At 40.9% G+C, this 17,795-nt stretch overlaps 2 protein-coding genes and 1 long non-coding RNA gene across 4 annotated transcripts; 1 reads left to right on the forward strand and 2 right to left on the reverse strand.

The window, feature by feature from the left end:
• Window positions 1-3,887: 3,887 nt before the first annotated feature.
• On the reverse strand, window positions 3,888-4,545 carry LOC120415157 (uncharacterized). Its single transcript, XR_005605173.2, has 3 exons — window positions 4,385-4,545; window positions 4,211-4,324; window positions 3,888-4,119 (listed from the first exon to the last, which is right to left on the reverse strand). It is a non-coding gene; the product is annotated as an uncharacterized LOC120415157 (long non-coding RNA).
• An 881-nt stretch (window positions 4,546-5,426) lies between these two features.
• Window positions 5,427-7,836, forward strand: LOC120415104 (proteasomal ubiquitin receptor ADRM1 homolog). Of its 2 annotated transcripts, none has more exons than XM_039576523.2 (3): window positions 5,427-5,665; window positions 5,939-6,505; window positions 6,578-7,836. In XM_039576523.2, exons 2-3 carry the CDS (start codon window positions 5,952-5,954, stop codon window positions 7,344-7,346), a joined length of 1,323 nt encoding a protein of 440 aa, XP_039432457.1. In that variant the 5' UTR covers window positions 5,427-5,665; window positions 5,939-5,951; the 3' UTR covers window positions 7,347-7,836. The 2 variants fall into 2 exon arrangements, with proteins under 2 accessions (XP_039432457.1, XP_039432456.1); XM_039576522.2 differs by having other exon boundaries at window positions 5,430-5,665; window positions 6,575-7,836.
• Window positions 7,837-7,924: 88 nt separating this feature from the next.
• Window positions 7,925-17,735, reverse strand: LOC120415108 (piRNA biogenesis protein EXD1). Its single transcript, XM_039576527.2, has 2 exons — window positions 16,974-17,735; window positions 7,925-8,258 (listed from the first exon to the last, which is right to left on the reverse strand). Exons 1-2 carry the CDS (start codon window positions 17,733-17,735, stop codon window positions 7,992-7,994), a joined length of 1,029 nt encoding a protein of 342 aa, XP_039432461.1. The 3' UTR covers window positions 7,925-7,991.
• Window positions 17,736-17,795: the final 60 nt, after the last annotated feature.

The following is a 17,795-nucleotide window of genomic DNA, read 5'->3' on the forward strand; positions in this document are numbered from 1 at the left end:
AAATACCGGGGAACATTTATTTTGTGTAAATCTTGTTTGGAGACCACGCGCACGGCGTTGGAACGTGAGTAAGTCAGTCGACCGTGTTAAGTCGAGGTGGCGGATTGCGGTTTCCACGCACTCCACTTGTGCTGGTCGCCGCTACTTCCGGCAGCAGATTCTCCACGGAAGCTGCCTTTACCGGTTCTTAACAAACACACTCCTCGTTCTCGTCGGAGCAGTCACAGCCACCTGTGTTTATGATCACGTACGCATCCGTCGCTCCAGAGATCGATGCCCGGCGACAAAGTGTTGGCGCTCATGTCGTCGGCCCGCTCGTGTGGCCACTACTACAGTCGTCATCAGCGCTTGACACTATTGCCGGGTTGTTCCGGACATCTTCGGTTGGGTTGATGCCTGGCGTAATCGTTGGCGGGAGGAGGATCACCAGGTACACGTCGTTGCTGATAAAGCGAGGCCGCAGGTTTGTTTTTTTTTGTGAACGGGTTGGAGCCAGGATTGTAGTACTGATGGATTTTGAGATCTGAAAGAGGGATTTTAAACGTATTGGAATATGCTCTTTCAAAATTCTCCTCTCACCGGATTTTACTGGTTTAAACTTTCTCCATACTGGCCGAGTAAAACTGGCGTACCGAGACGAATGGTTCGAATTGCTGCTGCGTCCAGTCACCAGAAGCCTCCTTCTGCCGCCACAATTTTCACCTCTTCCGCTACTTCCACAGGTGGATAAAACCGAGAAGAAATTGAACGCGCCATGCCATTCCCGCTAGTACTGGGCTGGCTTCCGCGCAGCCTGTGCATAGTGTTCAGCGTTTCGGTGTTCACGTGGACCTGCAGGTTGATGAGGTCGTCCTTTCCGACGCAACCGGAAGTAGCTCTTTGAACTTGCACGGCATCACGTTTCCTTTCCGTCCCGGCCGCTGGTTTTTTTTAACGATTTTGAAACAAAGGGCCATACCACCGACACCGACGTAACACTCGCTGATAAAATGTTGTCTATCATTGAAGTACCCCCCGGGTAAGTCCGGTGAGGTGTGCTGTCATATTTGACATATTGTTTAAGTTTCTTTCAAACTGGCACCACTGTTCGAACAGCTGATTTTGAAGTCGAGAACTGTGAGTGAAATTTTATTTGTTTGGTGTGTTTTGGTCGCTATGAGTTTCATTTTTACAAATACTTTATGTTTTTGGACTGTCTGGTTATTTTGACTATTTAAGCAAGAAAACTCGATTTTTTTGTGCGAGAATAAAAACATTTGTGATATTAATATCAGCGCTTGATTCCTTCCAGCCCAACATATTAACAGGTTAAATCAAAGTGATTTTTAAGAAAGGTGAATGATTTTTCTTCTAAAGATATTCTGATTAACACGATCAATGACTCCGAGCTCATCAAAAACCGTTGTCTGAGTGTAAGCAGATTAGGAGATGAAGGTTCTGATCAAGAATTCAATTGTTTCACGTGCATAGTCCTGTAGCATCTGTGTGTATTTTTTGTTCTTCAATTCATTTATTGAACGTTTAAAAACAATTGTCCAATCAGCTTAAATAAATGGTTTAATTTTAAATCGAATAAAAATCCTTGGGCATGAGTAAGGATCTTGTCGCCGCTAGCGGGTTGGCTCAATTATAAAATTAAATATTGATAATATTACCCAATTATCCGGCCAACACTTGCGATCGGATCTCTACATTGTGTCTAGGTGTAAATTCCTAGCTAGGAGTGATCAGTGTTAGAGATGGTCCCAGGGCTTAAGTAGGAGTTCATTGAAGCAAATAGTCTCCCCTCCCTTTTAAATTGAAAAAATGAACTCTGAAAACAAGCGCTTACTCACAATAAACAGATGCCTCTTCTAGGCCTGGTAGGGCTGCAGAAAACATAGATCTATAAGTATATTATAAGCTGTGTATTATTTTGATATGTCAAAATTTCCATAGAGTCTCGGTCAATCAATAATGTAATGACATCGGACAAAATTCGTTAATCTGTTGAACTAACGGTTGACGGATTATGGTTGTATCTACCATTGTTGCGAATCGAGGGTCTACTGGAGCCTTGACGATCAAATGGAGCCTAACATTTCAAAAGGGCGCATGGGTTTTGTGAACAAGAGTGTGTCTCCTTCACTTAAATGACAGTTTACATAAGGTATTATAGAGATACACTCTTGTTTGCAAAGCTTGTGTGCAAACTTATGAACTGTTCATTTATGTTTATTGGTTTTTGGAAGCGGCAAGGCTGGTTTAAAAAGGTCCTTTACCTTATTTGGCGTTGTAATAAAACATTTAAGGATTTGAGATTAAATTTACATTCAGGCAGTTTAGTTTAGGTTGTTGATTAAAGTTAGTTAGGTTTCCGTAGATGAATAATTGGATTTAAATTATAGTTGATTTGGTCGAAGTGTCTGTTTCTATTTGTAATGTACGACAGGACTACTGACAGACGCGACAGGTCGGCAGTTAGTTTTCATCTTTTGCTCTCTAGTATTTTTTTTTATTTCCTTTAAATTTGGAATACATCATAGGTTTCTTTAGTATAGATCTCCGATAAGTTACATTTTTTTTTATTTAATTAACTAATAATTTAATTTATTCCGGGCCTATTTACTTTGAACCACAATTTAAGATTTTCTTTTCCCTGCTTGCCATACAATTTTGAAATCAATGATTAGAGTATTTAGGATAATTATTTTCAACATTACAATATTTATCTGTTTGTTATCTCCACATTACTTTCTATAACAGGTTTTAAAAAGAATACTTTCTGTTGTTACATAAGCCTTTTGCTTGTTCAACAGACAATTTAGAAATGTTAGGTGTTAAGCGGAATTAAGCTAGACCATTTAGAAATTTAGAAGTGCATTTAGGTTTAGGCACACTTATTTTAACCATGAGCTTCAGTTTTATTTTTATTATTATTTAGAGAAGATTTGTAGGGTTTATTGTCCCTAATGAGTTCGTTCCTTAGAAATTAGGAGAAAAAAGATACTGCCGCCACCTTTGTTTAATATTTGCAGGTACCCAGCCTCATCAGCGGAGCTGGTCAAAGGATGACCAGGTCAAATTCGTTACTGACCAATTCCGACATCAACTGGCGAAGGTGATCTAGGACATCTGACGGCGGTTGCGGGGTCGTCCTCTCAAAAGCTAAGTAACAAATCAGTAAAGTAATCGTATTACAGGCCTGCCTATTATGGTCATGTTGAATACGATTAACTACAACACTAACCATTTAAACTTTCAGCAAACAAGACTTATGACGGACGTGACAAGACGAGGGCCTGTTAAGCTTTTAAACATTGTTTTCTGTTGTTTTCTTTGCTTCTGATAATTAATTACTTTCGTTGATTGATTGTAAACCTCAACATATAAATTCATTTTGATAACTTTGCGTTTGTTGGGATGGTTTAATAATCGGTTAGTAAAGGTCCATTTGTGCGTGGATAGTGTACTCCGTTCGCTAGGGTTCCTTGGAGTCAGTTCTGTGGGGTTTAACAGTCTCGACAGTTTAAACCTATAGCGCTGATTTTGGGAAGCTCGTGCGAACGGGGTTTTTAATGAACATTGGGGGCGGCGATTGAGCACGAAGTTTTGATTTAGCTTATTTACATCATTACACGATTACATACTCTCACAAACACAATCTCATTTTAACCTACCCAATCATGTCCTCAATCCCCGCTCCCATGGAGTGCGAGCGATCCGCATGTGATTGACACGACCATTACCGTTCCTTTACACAACCGGACTTGGACTGACTTGATCCTGGCTATCCCACCTCGATCCGCAAAAAAAAAAAAAAAAAAAAAAAAAAAAAAAAAAAAAAAAAAAAAAAAAAAAAAAAATTTTAAATCGAATAAAAATATAACGCAAATTACGTTTTCAACTGTCAATCGCATTTGCGGGATAAAGTAGAAGATTTTGAGAAAGTAATATTTTCATTTTCCCAAATAGGTATATTTCTAGTGATTAGTATTTGAATATATTTCGATTATTGATTGCAATTCATTGTTTTTTGCTGAGTATTTTATTGAGCAATACAGGAATTCACTTGATCAAATTTCTGCAGATCTTCAAAATGTTTCGTCCGATCAGTCCAACATCGCGGTGTCAATCTCTCTGTAAAGAAAGTGTGAATCATTAATTTCAAATCTTAGTTATTTGTTTGAGTCAGAATTATGAAGCTAAAAAAAGTTGGAAAAAGTCTTACCCTTTCGATGGTTGGGAAGGATCACGAAAACAAGCAGTGTCGAAATGCACGCTACATAGCAAGTTCCTGTGGGTAGCATTTTCTCTTCCGCAAAAAGCTTTCCAGATACCTAACCTAAAAAAAAGAAATTTTTCATCGCATTCTATCGATTTTGAAGCAATAATTTCTACTCACGTCGGCTAGTCCACAGGATACGCGTGAAACGAGATGAAGTTTCCGTCACGACTTCTGCAACCGGGAAAGAAACAGGTTCTTCCCATTGCGAACGGAATCAATAAAAAATCTGCATCAGCTTCAACACAGCATCAAAACAAATCAACATGTCAAAATGTCACCCGAGCGAAGCAGTGTTGCGCGAAAGATTTATTTTCATTCAGGGTCAGAATTCAAATTATTTTTTTCAAGGAGTGTTACGTCGGTGTCGGTGGCCATACTTTGTTTCAGTGTTTGTTTTGAAAGACATTGTTTTTGTCCCTGGGCCAAACACGATTCCAGAGCAAAACAATCCAGTTTCCACATTGACCCTTAGAAGCAATGGCAAATCATATTTTAATACTTTCTTCGACATGTAGCCATAGTTTAAGACTCGTAGCATTGTTTGCAAAGCAAAACCCGGTTTGTTTACATTTTTGACTTTGGACCTTTTACATTGTTTTGCTTGAATTAACCTCGCGGTCCTTCTTGACAGAAAAGCTCCTACTTGACAGCTCGTTCCAAGGGGACCAGAGTTGATCCATAGAAAAAATGTTGTCCCGTCAAATAAAAAATTTGCATTAAAATGAAAAAAAGTGATCAGAAATGGTATTTAATCGTGTTTTTTACCGTTGTACATAAAAATTTACATAGGGCTTTAGTACCCAATTATGAAAAAGGAAGTAAATACACTCAAACCCCGATGGTTCGACACCAACTGTTGTCAAACGAACGGGGTCACTTTTTAGTTTGACACCCCTTTTACACGGAGTTCACACCCTCACTACCAAACGTTTGTCTTGATAGTGTGCGTGAGCGCCGTGTAAAAAGTGACAGTTCGTCACTTTTTAGTTTCACTTTGTCACTTTGAAAAAGTGACCAACCACCGGGAATTGAGTGCGCACAATCGTTGTCCAACCTGCGAAATTTGACTGTACCCGTGTCCCACCTCCATGTTTTCGACCTTGGTCGCGTTGCCAACTGCGAATCAACAAAAAACCTGAAGCATTTCCAAAAACAACCATCGCCGCCGCAGCAAACTTCAAACCAAGTCCCGAACCATCAATTTTGATTGTCATTCTTGAAACCAGCCAGCCAGCCCCAAACGCCACAGTGGATCGTTGCGCGATTTCGATTTCAGCAAATCTAAAAATCCCGCAAATTGGAAACAGATTGTCTCCCGCGCACGGAACCACTTCCGCTTTGAGCCGTTTTTGTGCAGGACACAGTTTTTGAGAAGCAGCGGAATCCTGCAAAAGCAAGGTGAGTAATCTTGGTCAAGGTATTTCGGAGCGCTTGTTTTGGAAGGAAACAAGATTTTTTTTGGGGCAGGAGGGCAAAGGTCCCAGGTTTGAGCCTGGACCACTTTCTGCTGGCCACTGAAGATCGATGGCATTGATTTTGTCTGTGGGGGGAAAAGTGGAGCAGTCTCCGTCGAATCGACAGGATGACGTTTGCTTTTTTGCGGAGGGAGCTCTCTTCTCCGTGTTGCCAATTTGTAAGGGGAAAATTGAGTTTTTTTCTGCTGTTTTTCAGAGCAATTCGTACGATGAGTGGACCAATTTTCGGCAGCAGCAGTGCCCTCGGGGGCAGTTCCGGCGGGAATCGCCACCTGGTGGAGTTCCGGGCTGGGCGGATGAATCTGGTGAACAAGATGGTCCACCCGGACAACCGGAAGGGGCTGGTGTACGTGTACCAGGCGGAAGATGGGTTGATTCACTTTTGCTGGAAGGATCGTACGACCGGGAACGTGGAGGACGATTTGATCGTGTTTCCGGACGATTGCGAGTTCAAGAAGATCGACAACGTCAAGACGGGCCGGGTGTATTTGCTCAAGTTTAAGAGCTCGAGCCGGCGGTTGTTCTTTTGGATGCAGGAGCCCAAGACGGACAAGGATGAGGAGTGGTGCCGCCGGATTAACGAGGTCATCAACAATCCGCCCTCGTCGAACAGTTTGGGTGGGGGTTCGGGCCGGGGTGGCAGTGGAAGCGACAACGGCGACTTGCAGTACATCATGCAGAACATGTCCCAGCAGCAGCTGATGCAGCTGTTTGGCGGCGTGGGTCAGATGGGTGGACTGAGCAGTCTGCTGGGGTCGATGAGGTGAGTTGGGTGGAGGATTTGTTTTACGGATTTGTTGAAAATTGTGTTGATTGTTTTCCCCCCTTGCAGCAGCCGCTCGTCTTCCGGCAACTCGAGCAGCCGCACCAGCGCCACCACTCCGTCCAGCCGGAGCACATTGTCGTCGAGTAACGCGGGCAGCGGCACGGCCGTCACAACGCCCACGACCGCCACCGCCGGATCGCCGTCGACGCCGCGTGCCCCCCGCAAGAATGCTTCCGAATCGTCCAAGAGCAGTAACGCTGGCGCTGCAGTCACGGCCACGCCCATTGGAGCTGGCACCGGCGGCGGTGAGGGTGGAAACCGCGTCCGATTGGCCGACCTGCAGAACTACCTGGCCGGTATGAGCCCCGCAGCGGCAGCTGGCTCCGGCGGTCAGCGACGCAACGTTGACCTGGCCTCGGCCGTTACCTCGGATTCGCTGTCTTCGGTGATTGCCAACCAGGAAATGGTGGACGCGCTCGTTGAACATCTTCCCGAGGTCGAAGGCGACGACAACAAGAAGCAGCAGCTGAAGGAAACCCTGTCCTCGCCCCAGTTCCAGCAAGCCCTGTCCATGTTCTCCAACGCGCTGCAGTCCGGCCAGCTTGGACCGGTGGTGTCGCAGTTCCAGCTGAACGCCGAAGCCGTCGCCGCGGCCAACAGTGGCGACCTGGAACAGTTTGTGAAAGCCCTCGAGAATGCCCACAAGAGCGATGCCGGCGCCGACAAGAAGGCGACCACTCCCACGGCAGACAAACCAGCGGAATCCACGACGGCCGCCCAAGAGGAAAACGGCAAATCCGCCGAAAAGAAGACCGAAGACGATGAAATGGCCGGATAGATTGCGTTGTCCTAATTTGTTGCAAAACCAACACACACCAACTTTATATTAAATACACAAACACACATACTATCCTTTAATTGTATCCTATACTCTTGCTAAATGTAATCGGGGGAAATCGAAAAAAGGCGGCAGGCAGATTGTTGATAAGCGAGACTTTTAAAAATACGTGGAGCAAAGCATGGATCGGCAGTAATCAAGAGGCGGTGTCGAGATGAGCAACATTAGCGAGTGAAATTTTAAACGGGAATGTTTTCTTTCACCATTTTTTCGCGTTTATGTTTTTGTACCTAACAAATCCGAGAGCGCCGGTTTAATTTTCAAAAACTGCAGCCGATGCAATCCTACCACACACTACAAAACAAAAAGAGACCTAGGAAACGGCTACTTCAATTGGACCGCAAAGATGAAAAAAATGAAGAATCAATTGTAGAGAGTGAATAGAGGCAGAATAAAAACAAAACTATGGAAAATGTTTCAGTAACCTTAAGCTCTTGACTTCTTTGTTGCGTCCGAACAACCCTTGCTTCGCGCTAAAACAAAGGACCGTGTCATCTTGAAGTAAATCAACCCACATCTCAAATCATGACTACAATTTAATCTTCCAACTACAAAAGAAAAGCAAAATCACTTACGCTTAACAAACTATTCACCCAGCTCCTCCCCGCCAACGTTCAGCTCGAACCGCTCGATGTCGTGCAGGTCGTCGTTTCGGCCCTTGTTCAGCTTGATGACGGTGTGGATGGCGTCCGCGTTCGACGAAAGGCTCGTCCCGTACCGGTTGCAGCTCGCGTAGAACGGCTCCAGCATCACCTCGTGCACGAAGTAGTCCTGCAGGGTGAGCAGGAAGGCCACGTTCTTGGCCGCCGCCTTGCGCTGCGGCTCGGTCAGCGGGCGGTCCGCGAAGGTGATCTGCAAAAAGTGCGTGCAATGATTATTGTTGTACCAATCGCGAGATCGTGTTGGGGCGTTAAAAAAAATACGTAAGAATAACTGTGGTGATTATAGCACTCGATCGTAATTTCTCGACTCGCGCTCGGGATTTTTCGATCGAAATTCAATCAATTTGTCAATGCTAAAATTTGTCGATAGTGTTGTGGTGCTATAGTTGTGGTTTATTTTATTAACGTGACTTTGTGTTTGTGTGTGTGTGTGTGATCCAATCCAATACCCGCTAACCGGTAGCGATATTATGGGAAAGTATAGTTTGTATCAGACTTTTGTATATGCCGAATGCTGATACAACTTATCTCAGTCCCGGGTATTAGGTGGTGATAGCCCTCGCGCTGCTTCCAACGACCCATTTCAGAATGACAGAGCTCCTTGCGGTCCAATTCCGAGGTCGCTGGGCATTGTTCGGCCCCGCCTGAACATAGAAGCAAGCATCTGAAGGAAACTCGATCTATTTTTAGACTTCCAATCCCCTCAGGCAAATCAGGGATCAGCGCGTATTTAATATGAGAAGATAACATGTTTCAACACTACGGATCATTTCACTGCTAGAGTGTAAACCTTCTGATGGCCGACTGCTTAGCGTCCCAGACCACCAATCCAAAGGCGTGAGTTCGAATCCAACCTGATTCATTTTCGTTTTTGTTCATATTCAAATTTCAAATTCATGATTCCAAATTTCAAAGGAACCGACCGGGATTTGATCCCTGAACCATCTGCTTGTGAGGCAGAAGCCGTAAACATTAAGCCACGGAGCCGGTGTTGAAAAATTTAATTAATTTAACATAAGTTCTCGGGTGAGTTTTCAAAAAGGCGTAAGAGTCAATGGTAAACAAAGCTCTTTTTGCATTGGTATTCGATCTACTTACGATAAACCAATTTCAAAAATGCTTGAGAATGTTCATCTACACGTCCTTCTTATTAGGCACGGCTACACTATGGGGTTTCAGGCGGCCATAAATCGAAAAACCGACATACTCTAATTATTTTTTTGGTATTTTTTTTCGAAAATAAACATTCTAACTAAGAAAAATCCGGAGTTTGAAAGTTGTAGGTTCAAAATTCACTGAATTGCAGACCTTCAAAGGCAAAAATGGTAAGAAAAAACATGTTTTTTGACAAAAAAATGATTATTTTTCATAGTTGTACTGTGTAGCTGTTTATGTATTTTTTCCTGCATCATTATATATATTCAGAAAGGTAATTGATTCAACTTTTCAATAATATTTTACAAAACACACTTTTACAGGCTTAAAAAATAATAAAAATCGAAAAAGATGGATTTTTATTCAAAATTTAGTTTTTTTCAACTTTGTTAATGGAGTACTTTTTTTGTGTGCATTTGTGCGATCTGAAAATTTTGCAGCTTAAAATTTGAACCATGTCCTAACTTGTCTCCAAATTTCAAAGTGCACTTATGTGCACTTTTTGAGTTATGCCATTTTGAACATTTTGATTCATGCAAGGAAATTAATGATTTCGCGTATACGCTTGGTTAAAATCACATTATTTACCTGCGGATGCAGAAATACCGTACCCCTGCTGTGTATGTTTTGAAATTGATTTGATATTCATGACTTTGTTGGTACTTAGGTACGTTTAATAAAATTAGAAATTCCTATTCTAAGTATTTTACAGAAACGATTCGTCGAATATTCGTATCAGTTCGTTGTTGTGTTCTTTTGAAAGTACACCCAAAGGAAAAATATATCTCAAAATCTGCAACATTGGATTTGCTGCAGAAAATGTCATATTTTATAACATTTTTTGCAGCAAGCCCGTAGATCATTTTTGCCCGCGTGTAAAAATTTCAGCGATCTGCAGTTCTCACCAACACATATAAAGCTGGCCCGTCTCCGAGCAACACTCCAAAGAGAAGCATATGTTGGTGCTCTTTCACTCACTTTTCATCAAGCGTCCATGGCGCGGTGGTAGCGTGTCGGATCAATAACCAAGAAGTTGGTGGTTCAATCCTCGTTCTACTAAGTGTTTTTTGTGAAATACAACCAAAAACGTTACTTAATCCACCGGAAGGTGGTTGCTGCCTTCCTCCTAAAAGCCTTGCAACCACACACTACGAAAGCTTTGGCTAACGCTTACTTAGTAAAGACACTATACATCTGAGTGCTGCCATCTAGGTATGATAAATTTAATGAACCATTTGAAAGCACTGCAGTGTTTGTGTGCGTGCACTGAGCGTAAAGTTCCGACAGCTATCCGCCGGAGCTTTCAAATTATGTAAATAATGACCCTTTTTAGTATCAACCAAAACAGTTTTTCGAACATATCTTTTAAAGTACTGCACCAAGCCGGATGAAATTTAAAAAAGACTTAAAGAACCTGAAGACAAATCCAAAAACATAGATCCGGACAAAATCGGTCGAGCCAGTTCCGAGAAAAGTGAGTGAGAAAAAAATTCTACGTCCATCCACACGCACAGACATTTGCTCAGAATTTGATTCTGAGTCGATATGTATACGTAAAGGTATATCTGGGAGGCTTATTTAAAAAGTTCAATTTTTGAGTGATTTTATAGCCTTGCCTCAGTGAGGTGAGGAAGGCAAAAGCCGTCAGTAATGTCGATAATTGTCGGTAACGGGCAAAAATGTCATACTCCTATATCGCAAAAAATGCATGAGGACAGATTTCATGCAGATTCTGATATACTTTCATGCCGCCATGCATCACAATCATGCGACTGCCAGTTGGGTGTATGGATAATAATACCGTAGTGTCCCTGTACGATATAACGAAGCACTATTCTGAAAACGTGAGAACTGCTTTCGAGTATATTTGTAAGAATTACAACATTGCAAAACCATCACATGATCAACTCAGGGAAAAACCACAGAGGAAAAACTACGCACGTTGTTCTGTAGCTTCAAAACGAGGTATACAAAAGCCCATAGAAGAAGTTCATATTTTAAGTAATCTAACGACAATAGGTTACATAGTGATTTTGATTTAGAAGAATTTATCGTGGAAAACGTGAATTTTGCAAGTGGATCAACCAAAAACGTGGACGAGAATCCATACAATGTTCCATAAAATAAACCGTCTAAAATCAGTCTTCCCGAAACGCGCGCACGCCGTACACGCCGTACAAGTTTTCAGTGCAGATGAACCTCAAACACACCAGGCTGCCATGTTCGAGTTCTTCCCGCACGGCGCACTCAAGTTTACACGCGGTGTAAACACGGGGTGCACACCTCGGGTACAACGCCGTGCGAGCGAAGAGCGTGTAAAGAGACGAAAAAATGACTGCTTCTCACTCTCTCTGTGGAAAACACTGTAGTGTGACTGCAGCGGAGAATGAAACACCGCTTTACAGCAGAGGGAGCGTGAGGGAACTATTTTTGTCTCTTTTCTGCGTCGTCGGCTTGCACGAGGTTTGTACCCAGGGTGCAAGGTTCGGTTTTAAACTCGAGGTTCGTGTGCGCGTACAGACTGTACACGGCAGAGTTTAGGTTTGCTTGTACGCGTGCACACGCAGTGCTGTTGTTTGATCGAGTACAGAAAACAGAGAACGCGGTTGAACGCGGTGCACGGGGATCACTGTCTAAAATTTTAAAACACCGCAAAAATCAAATTTTAATTGGAGGGGGAGGGGGGGGGGGAGGGGGTGTCTTCAAAGAGAGGTGGATTTTAACTCAAGAAAAAGGGGAGGGAGATTGAACGTAAATCAGAAACTTTAACATAGCATAAACCGCCATTCCGTGCATCAAATAGACAGAGCAAGAATATTAAAATTCACCACTTTAATGCATGTGGCCTCAAATATATGAAAAAATTAAACTTTTTTTTGGAAAAATATCAAATTTCATTTGTTTTCATTATACTAAGTACAAACAACACAAAAAAGTCACAAAAAAGCAAAAAAATATTTTTGGCCGCTCGCTTATATGGAAATACCCCATAGTGGGCTAGTACCCCAACCAAAAAAATTGTACTACAGTGATTGTTCGGTAACTGTGCTGAGAACGTAGCCCAGTCACCGAATGCTGCTCGCTAACTGGGCTGAACGAAAAATAACGAGGGGACAACCAATGCATAATATTTTCCTGGTGAAATATAAAAATAATGTTAATCAAATTCATTTGCAAAGCTTACTTTTTATATTTCTGAAATTGTGACTTGAAATTGAATATAAATTTAAAAAATGTTTTTTTATTTATTGATCATGATTTTTGCATCCATTAACCCCTCGGGCATTTCGGTTTGTTTTGGTTTTTTGACGTTTGTCTGCTTTTTAACTGGGCTACGGCCCAGTTATCGAGCGCCCAGTTAAAAAGCAGCCCAGTTAAACAACGCCCAGTTACCGAACAACTACTGTATTATAACAAATTGTTTTTAAAAACTTTTAAACGACACTTTTTATTTTGAGTTTAATAATTTCAAATAAATATTTGTTTAGGAATCATCTTTGGTCTTCAATTGTTTTTGAATATAGCTGGGAATATACTAAATATGTGTTTTAAAATAATAGTTAAATTTAATTGGCAAAAAATGAATTGTACCTTTAACGGTGCTACCAATTCGTATTCTTATATAAACCAAAAAAATTGATGTAATTTTGACGAAATTCTGATACTCTGAAATTATTAAATTCTTAAATTCTTAAATTCTTAAGAGCGAGTTTTTCACCGATGTGAAACAGGTCGTATCGAGGTGCTCCGATTTGGATGAAACTTGTTTGTTTGTCTATGCATGAGATGAACTCATGCCAAATATGAGCCCTCTACGACAAAGGGAAGTGGGGTAAAACGGGCATTGAAGTTTGAGGTCCAAAACACATTAAAATTCTTAAAATTGCTTGCATTTCCGTAAAACTTCATCAATTCCAACTCTCTTAGATGCATTCGAAAGGTCTTTTGAAGCCCTTCAAAATGTGCTATAGACATCCAGGATTGGTTTGACTTTTTCTCATAGCTTTTGCAAATTAATGTTTAAAATTGATTTTTTTAAAACCTTAATAACTTTTGGCAACAGCCTCCAACACCCATACTCCCATAGGTCAAAAGTTAGGGAATTTCATGGACTATAAGCCTACGATAATAACTTTTTGGCCAATCGCAGTTTTTCTCATAGTTTTTCGATTTTTCTAGAACAAACATTTTACAACGTTAGTTTTTGCCCTGTAGGCCTCCATAGCGGCACTTTTTGGTCTCAATTTTGACATATTCGGAATCCTCAGAAAATTTTACATTAGATTGAGGTGTTAATACCGTAGGCTTATAGTCCATGAAATTCCCTAACTTTTGACCTATGGGAGTATGGGTGTTGGAGGCTGTTGCCAAAAGTTATTAAGGTTTTAAAAAAATCAATTTTTAACAGTAATTTGCAAAAGCTATGAGAAAAAGTCAAACCAATCCTGGATGTCTATAGCACATTTTGAAGGGCTTCAAAAGACCTTTCGAATGCATCTAAGAGAGTTGGAATTGATGAAGTTTTACGGAAATGCGAGCAATTTTAAGAATTTTCATGTGTTTTGGACCTCAAACTTCAATGCCCGTTATACCCCACTTCCCTTTGTCGTAGAGGGCTCATATTTGGCATGAGTTCATCTCATGTATAGACAAACAAACGCTGAAAGTTTCATCCAAATCGGAGCAACTCGAGACGACCTCTAGAACAAACCGAGTAGAATCTACAAATACTGCCTCTTAAATTCAAGAACTTTTAATTTCTTCGCCATCCTGAATCATCAAAAATACACATTTCTTGGAGTCATATTTTAAGTTAGAAACTAAAATTTAGGGGATTTATAGATTGGATATTTTGACTGTTTCTATTTTATTTATATTTGAGTTTTAAAATGTTTGATTTATGTTTTTGAATTTTACTTCTTTTTGAATTATAATTTCTTTAATTTTCTTTATTATTATTTTTACTGTAGCTTTTGAATGTTTGGTGTTCTGAACTCATATATATATCCAAAGTTTTAGGGACCATCCATAAACCAAGTGGACACTTTTTTGGGAATCTCGTACCCCCGCCCCCCCTTCGTGGACAATTGTCCATACAAAAAAAATCTTTTTTGTATGGAGCGTGGACAATCGCAAGTCAGTACGAGCAGCACGCTAGAACACGCTTTGAGTGTTCGTGCCAGGCATATACACCTTCTTTTCCGGTTACGCATTTTAACTCGGCCGGGGGTGGTACATTAAGTAGGGTTTGATGTAAGTATAAGCGCCTAACCATTTAAAGTGTGCCTAAAAAATTTCATTAAAGCAAAAACTGTTTTATTTTTAGTTTGAATTCAAAAACTAATTGTTATTTACTGTGTTTTGTTTTCTACTGAAAGCTTTCCTAGTGTTGAGTCGTGTTTATATGTTGCTATTTCTTTTGTCGCGGTGTTTTGTTACAATTTTTGGTCCTAAGCATGTTATAAAAGTTTACCAAAAATACAATAGTAATATTTGTGTTAATCCTTTAACCATTGCATAAATTGAGTAACGGCTCAAGTCTCACTTGTTTGAAAAAAGAGTGAAGATTGAAAACAGTAGACAGTAAAAGAGAATTTATTTTATAAAAATCAAGTATCAATAGTAAGAGAATGATGAGCGTATTTTAAAGAATAAAAATGAGAAGCTAGATGTATTAGATGTAAAATTAGACAATAGTTAATAAATAGAGATACAAAACAAGCTTAGATTATAGTAATGATAATTTATAGGACAGATAAAGAATTATTCAAATAAATAAATTCGCAATAAAATCAAAAAAGATTAGGCAAATGATAAATAGACTTGATATTACTAGTACATTAAGGAAAAGTATATTTTTAAGGAAAAAAAAACAAAACAAAGTTTGTTACAGCAGTATCAATTGATAGAAAAGAGTGGAAAAGCTTTGAGAGATAAGAGAATCAAAAGTTAGTAAAATTAAAATCAAATGTTGGATATTAAATAGAAGAATCAGTGAAGAATTGGGAATCAGAAGAGCAAAATAAAAATAGGAGATAGGTGGTAGCTGAGAATGAAGAGAAGAGAAACCCCGTTGTGCGATGTTTCAGGTACATCCACAGCAGTTGACTCAACATACTGCGAATCAAAACAATACCGTCTACAATCACAAATTACTTCCCTTTCCCACATTGTCGCGCCCCTTTCTTTTAGCCGTCTCGACTCTGACCCGCGGTGGTCGAAGGTTTACGATCCGTTTCCACAGGCCACCAGCTAGGTCATCATGAAAACCAAGCCAACGTGGAGGTAAGAAAATAGGACACTCGCAAGGAACCAGAGCTATACTGTTCTGATCAAGATAATTCGGATGATCTAACAGAACTACGGATGTAGTTAGTTACGCTCCTTCCAGGATGTTCCTTACGTGGACGTCAACCGAAGAGCACGCAACAAGATCAGTGCCATTGCATGCTCTTAGGTATCAATCCTTGGCCTGCACTTATGCTGGCTGCAGAATTCTGCAGAAATTTTGCAATTCTGCAAGTACGGGAATAGACCTAATCTGTCGACCGATTTTTCTCTCTTCCCTCTCTTCACTAGCTCTCTTCTCTCGGTTTGCTCCAATGCTTACCTACATGCAATGTAGGTATTGTTGAAGTCAATATAAACTGACACACGCTGACACAGCGCGCTCCAAAATCGTTCTGAGCGCATACTTTTTTGAAACGACGCAGATTACAAATTGAAGCATAGTCGCAATATCGAAAACACGTGTGGGAGAGAGAATTAGTTCAGCGAACCTGAAGGTAGATGGAGTTGGTGTTCGCTGGAGAATTTGCGGTCAGAATTTCCCCAAAAATATGTATGGGGTGGCACGTTAGTTCGTTACCAATCTCGGCTCGAGCGACTTTGATTTTTCGTTCATATTCATCATCAATTTCGAAATTTCTATGTTGGGAGCAGATGGGAATCGAACCCAGAACCATTCGCTTACAAAGCAAATACCGTAACCAGTCAGCCACGGCAGCTCCCTGGATACAAATTAACTTTTTTTTTCCAAATATCATAAATCGCCGTTAAAAGTTTTGTCTGAAACATGAAAACATTTGAAATAAAATAAAAAAGCGGTTATTTTTTCTAAATAGTCCTCATATGTACTAACTTTGTCATATCCTCTCAAAAATGTTTATTTTGCAATTGTAATAATATTACATTGACCTATATTGACCTATATTGACATTTAGCTAAATGGTTGGTTTATAAAATAAAGTTTAGATAAGTTTTATAAATACTTTCCAAAGTTCTATAAACTTTTATACTAGGTTATTAGAAGACTTTATATTCAATCCAAATTCTTTTCTAATTTAGTCAAGGATGACGATTTTGAGTCGGGACACTCGATTAATTGTGATTTATCAACAAATAACTTTATTTTTGTTTAATCTAGTTCTTTGTTCGGACAATCATTAAAAACAACACCCAGTCTGTTTGTCCCATCGTTGCACTACTACGCACAATTGCCCCACCAAATATTATCTTTTACGGAATCATTAATTATAAGAAGCAGTTCTGAAAAGGTCCTAAAAGCTATTGTTTTTTATATGTTTATAAGACCTTTTCAAAAAAAATAAACATAGAGTTGCACTGTTCTGAACATGGGACAATTATGCGTAGAACGACAGTAACTGTAAATAACATGTTGCGCCATCGAAATAGTCTCATTAGAAATCTAAATTACTTTTTCAAAACAACTACTGCGCCAAATACTCACGTTTGGATCGAAAAAGTTCCCCGGCAGATTGAGGTACTTGGCCAAGCACTTCTCGACGGATATCTCGCTCTGATAGTCGTAGTTTTTCGTGGTCGCAATGTGTGCGACCAGCGTATCGAAGCACCTGCCGAGGGGCGCCCCAAACCTATGTTTGAGCACATCCTCCGCCAGTCGCCCATTGTGGATGACGCGGCGAACCCGCGGATTCGCCAGAATCGCTTTCAAATCTTTCGTGACGCTCATCCACATGATGTCAAAGATGAAGATCCGGTCGGGTGTGGCGATTGAGAGGAGGGATGGGTTCTCTGCGCAGCGTCCGCCTTCGGCACCTTCCACGGCCAGGGCAAGCAGTTTTTGCGTTTTTAAATACTTGATCGCGTCGTGGTACTTCATGTCCGTCTGGTGGATGAACGTGTGGCTGTCGATGCGGTCGAAGATGGTTTGAATGTCTTCGAGGTTTATCTTGGCCACGGCTTCTGAGGACGACACGGCGGAAGATGATGCGGAGCCGCCGTTTTGCGGTTGTTGCTGGTCGTCGTTCGTCGCCGGGGGTTCGCCTTGCTCGATGATTTTGATGGTTCGGATTTCGGAGTTGTAGTAATCTTGGTTGCCGAGAATCGGTTGATTGCTCTGGAAGTCGCGCACGTTCTGCAGTCGGACAAAGGACCGATCGCTGCCAAGGTGCAGCACCTTGCCGATGACACACTCGCCGTCCAGCTCGAGCAGGACCGTTTGACCCTTGACGAGATCCGTTTTGTCCATGGTTGTAGATGGTGTTGGAATGCTTAACTTAAATGTTTAAAAATGAACTTAAAAATGGGC

The sequence above is a fragment of the Culex pipiens genome, chromosome 2 (genome assembly GCF_016801865.2).
Source record: "Culex pipiens pallens isolate TS chromosome 2, TS_CPP_V2, whole genome shotgun sequence".
Classification (NCBI taxonomy): Eukaryota; Metazoa; Arthropoda; class Insecta; order Diptera; family Culicidae; genus Culex; species Culex pipiens.

What these genes read in the sequence shown, in the direction of transcription:
- LOC120415104 (XM_039576522.2), top strand. Translation starts at nt 5,952, where the DNA reads ATGAGTGGACCAATTTTCGGCAGCAGCAGTGCCCTCGGGGGCAGTTCC. An exon ending in AGTCTGCTGGGGTCGATGAG is followed by an intron (nt 6,506 to 6,574) that starts GTGAGTTGGGTG and finishes CCCCCCTTGCAG; the next exon opens with CAGCCGCTCGTCTTCCGGCA.
- LOC120415108 (XM_039576527.2), bottom strand. Translation starts at nt 17,735, where the DNA reads ATGGACAAAACGGATCTCGTCAAGGGTCAAACGGTCCTGCTCGAGCTG. An exon ending in GGAACTTTTTCGATCCAAAC is followed by an intron (nt 8,259 to 16,973) that starts GTGAGTATTTGG and finishes CACTTTTTGCAG; the next exon opens with ATCACCTTCGCGGACCGCCC.